General features: G+C 37.4%; 1 protein-coding gene across 1 annotated transcript in view; it reads right to left on the bottom strand.

The window, feature by feature from the left end:
* Positions 1–2,106: 2,106 nt before the first annotated feature.
* Positions 2,107–2,500, bottom strand: part of LOC133979428 (histone-lysine N-methyltransferase, H3 lysine-79 specific-like) — a gene marked incomplete at its 5' end in the record, with an annotated part of 9,074 nt that continues 8,680 nt past the window's right edge. The window contains 1 exon segment of the mRNA XM_062417940.1: positions 2,107–2,252. Coding sequence (XP_062273924.1) covers positions 2,107–2,252 — 146 coding nt within the window.

Genomic DNA, 2,500 nt, shown 5'->3' with positions numbered 1-2,500 from the left:
ACCCTCCTTTCCTTCCTTCTCCCTCCCTCCCTCCTTTCCTTCCTCCCTCCCTCCTTTCCTCCCTCCCTCCCTCCTTCCTTCCTTTCCTTCCTCCCTTCTTTCCTTCCTCCCTTCCTTCCTTCTTTCCTCCCTCCCTCCTTCTCTCTTTCTTTCCTCCCCCCTACCTTCCTCCCTCCTTTCCTTCCTCCCTGCTTCCCTCTTTCCTTCCTTCCTTCCTACCTACCTACCTCCCTCCCTCCTTTCCTTCCTCCCTCCCTCCTTTCCTCCCTCCCTCCCTCCCTCCCTCCTTCCTTCCTTTCCTTCCTCCCTTCTTTCCTTCCTCCCTTCCTTCCTTCTTTCCTCCCTCCCTCCTTCTCTCTTTCTTTCCTCCCCCCTACCTTCCTCCCTTCCTTCTTTCCTCTGTCCTTCTTTCCTTCCTCCCTCTCTCCTTCCTTCCTCCCTCCCTCCCTCCCTCCTTTCCTTACTTCTCCCTCCCATCCTTCCTCCCATCCTTCCTTCTTCCTCCCTCCCTTCCTTGACTCGAGGACAACAGGAGGGTCTGAATGTTTGAACTGCTGCATTAGATATGCTTGTTTTTATTATTCTAACATTGAGTTGTTGCACATCCTTAAATCCTCATTGACCCTTAAATGAAACCTATCAGACAAGTTTACAGCAGATCATTTGTGCTCGAACAAATCTAACTAATAAAACAGGGTCCTCGCTGCTCTTAAGGTATAAAAATATCTTTTAAGAGGCTTTAGGAAGTATTAAAATATTATAAAAGTCATGAACAAAAGTCTTATATATTGTATTTTCCTGCCTCATGCAGTAATGTAAGTTATAACTATTCTGCAGCTTGTCAGGAGACTTTGTATATTTATTAAATATGAGACAGAGACGGTGTAATTCTGCTTCAGGAAGCTAAGTCTAATTCTTTTATTTTGATATTTTTAATGAGGTAATCCATGCATCCACTTCCTGATGCTCGTCTACGACCTGATTGCATTATTTTTTAATGAATTCTATCATTAAGAGTTGTTGTTTATATAGTGCTGAGATGTAATTGTTGGTCATATGATGGTATTTACATCATATTTTCATACTTGATGGTGTTAAAATGTCTTTAAAAGTCTTCAATTTAACGGAGAATCTTGCAGAAACTCTGAATATAAAATAACAATAACTTTAGTCTTCATTAAAACCTAAAACACTCTAATTAAATAACTCAAAATTCAGCTTTTTCTCACTTTTAATTCAACTTAAAAAGCCACAAATGTCACTTTCTTTTTAATTATAAGGGCATCCAACAGGTGATAATAGAAAATATACTACATGTGTATTTAAAAAAAAAGTTAATTAAAGACTTTTCCTCTCAGGACTGATAAAAAGAAAATGAACTGAAAAATGTCTCAAGCTAAACTGAAGTGATATTTGAAGAGTTTAATGTCTGTTTAACCCTTTGTGCCTCACTAAGGACAGTTTTTGGCTTTTTATTTTTTATTTTCTGGATCATTTGAGCTGTATTCATGACATCATAGCATTTTTTAAATTTTAATCAATCACTTATAAACACAATTGTTCATTATAATGACATTTTTTTTGACTCCCCTGCTAAAAAAAATTACTCTTATCGTTATAATGTGTTTCAATGGAGACATTTTTTTTTTTTTTTAAATCTAACATTACACAAAAAATAATAATGCATCAGAATCAGTGTTTTTGTTAATCATTGACATTTCCCAGACTGTGATAATCCCCCTGAAATAATTCACTTTACATTTATTATATAGAAAATAATTCAATTTTTCAATGAAAAATTTCAAAATGATGTAAAAAAACTGGCATTTAAAGGGTTAAAATCCTGAAAATTAAAGAATATTTGGTATTTATTATCAGGACTGATGTTGGTTTAATAAAATAATTAAATGAAAGTAGAAAATAATCTTAATTTATACATATAGGAACTCTAAGAGACGTTTTTTAAGTGAGGCACAAGGGTTAAATCAGCGGTTTCCACTACTCTGCTCTGCATGTTTTATGTTTCTCTTCACTTTAACAAACCTGATTATAATAATTAAACTCGTTATTAAACTCTTAACGAGCTTCAGCTGCTTGATAATAAGATTAATAATCAGAATCAGGTGTGTTAGAGTGGAGAGAAACATAAGTACATGTAGTAAAGGTTGGAGACTTCTGCTTTAAAGAGATCAGCACTTCTCTGTTTCTGCCAGCAGGGGGCAGCAGAGGCTTCATTATTACAGGTGATGAAGAGGAGGAGATGAAGGAGAGATCACCTGCAGCTTAAAGGGTTTAACCTTCCTGTCGTCCTCCCGGGTCAAATTGACCCTGTTTGTTTTGACTGTTCCTTCCTTCCTTCCTTCTTTCCTTCCTTCCTTCCTTCCTTCCTTCCTTCGTTCCTTCTGTCCGTCCTTCCTTCCTTCTTTCCTTCCTCCCTTCCTTCCTTCTCTCTTTCTTTCCTCCCCCCTACCTTCCTCCCTTCCTTCTTTCCTCTGTCCTT

This window comes from Scomber scombrus, chromosome 4 (genome assembly GCF_963691925.1).
Source record: "Scomber scombrus chromosome 4, fScoSco1.1, whole genome shotgun sequence".
Taxonomy (NCBI): Eukaryota; Metazoa; Chordata; class Actinopteri; order Scombriformes; family Scombridae; genus Scomber; species Scomber scombrus.
This window is presented reverse-complemented; position numbering and strand designations above follow the sequence as displayed.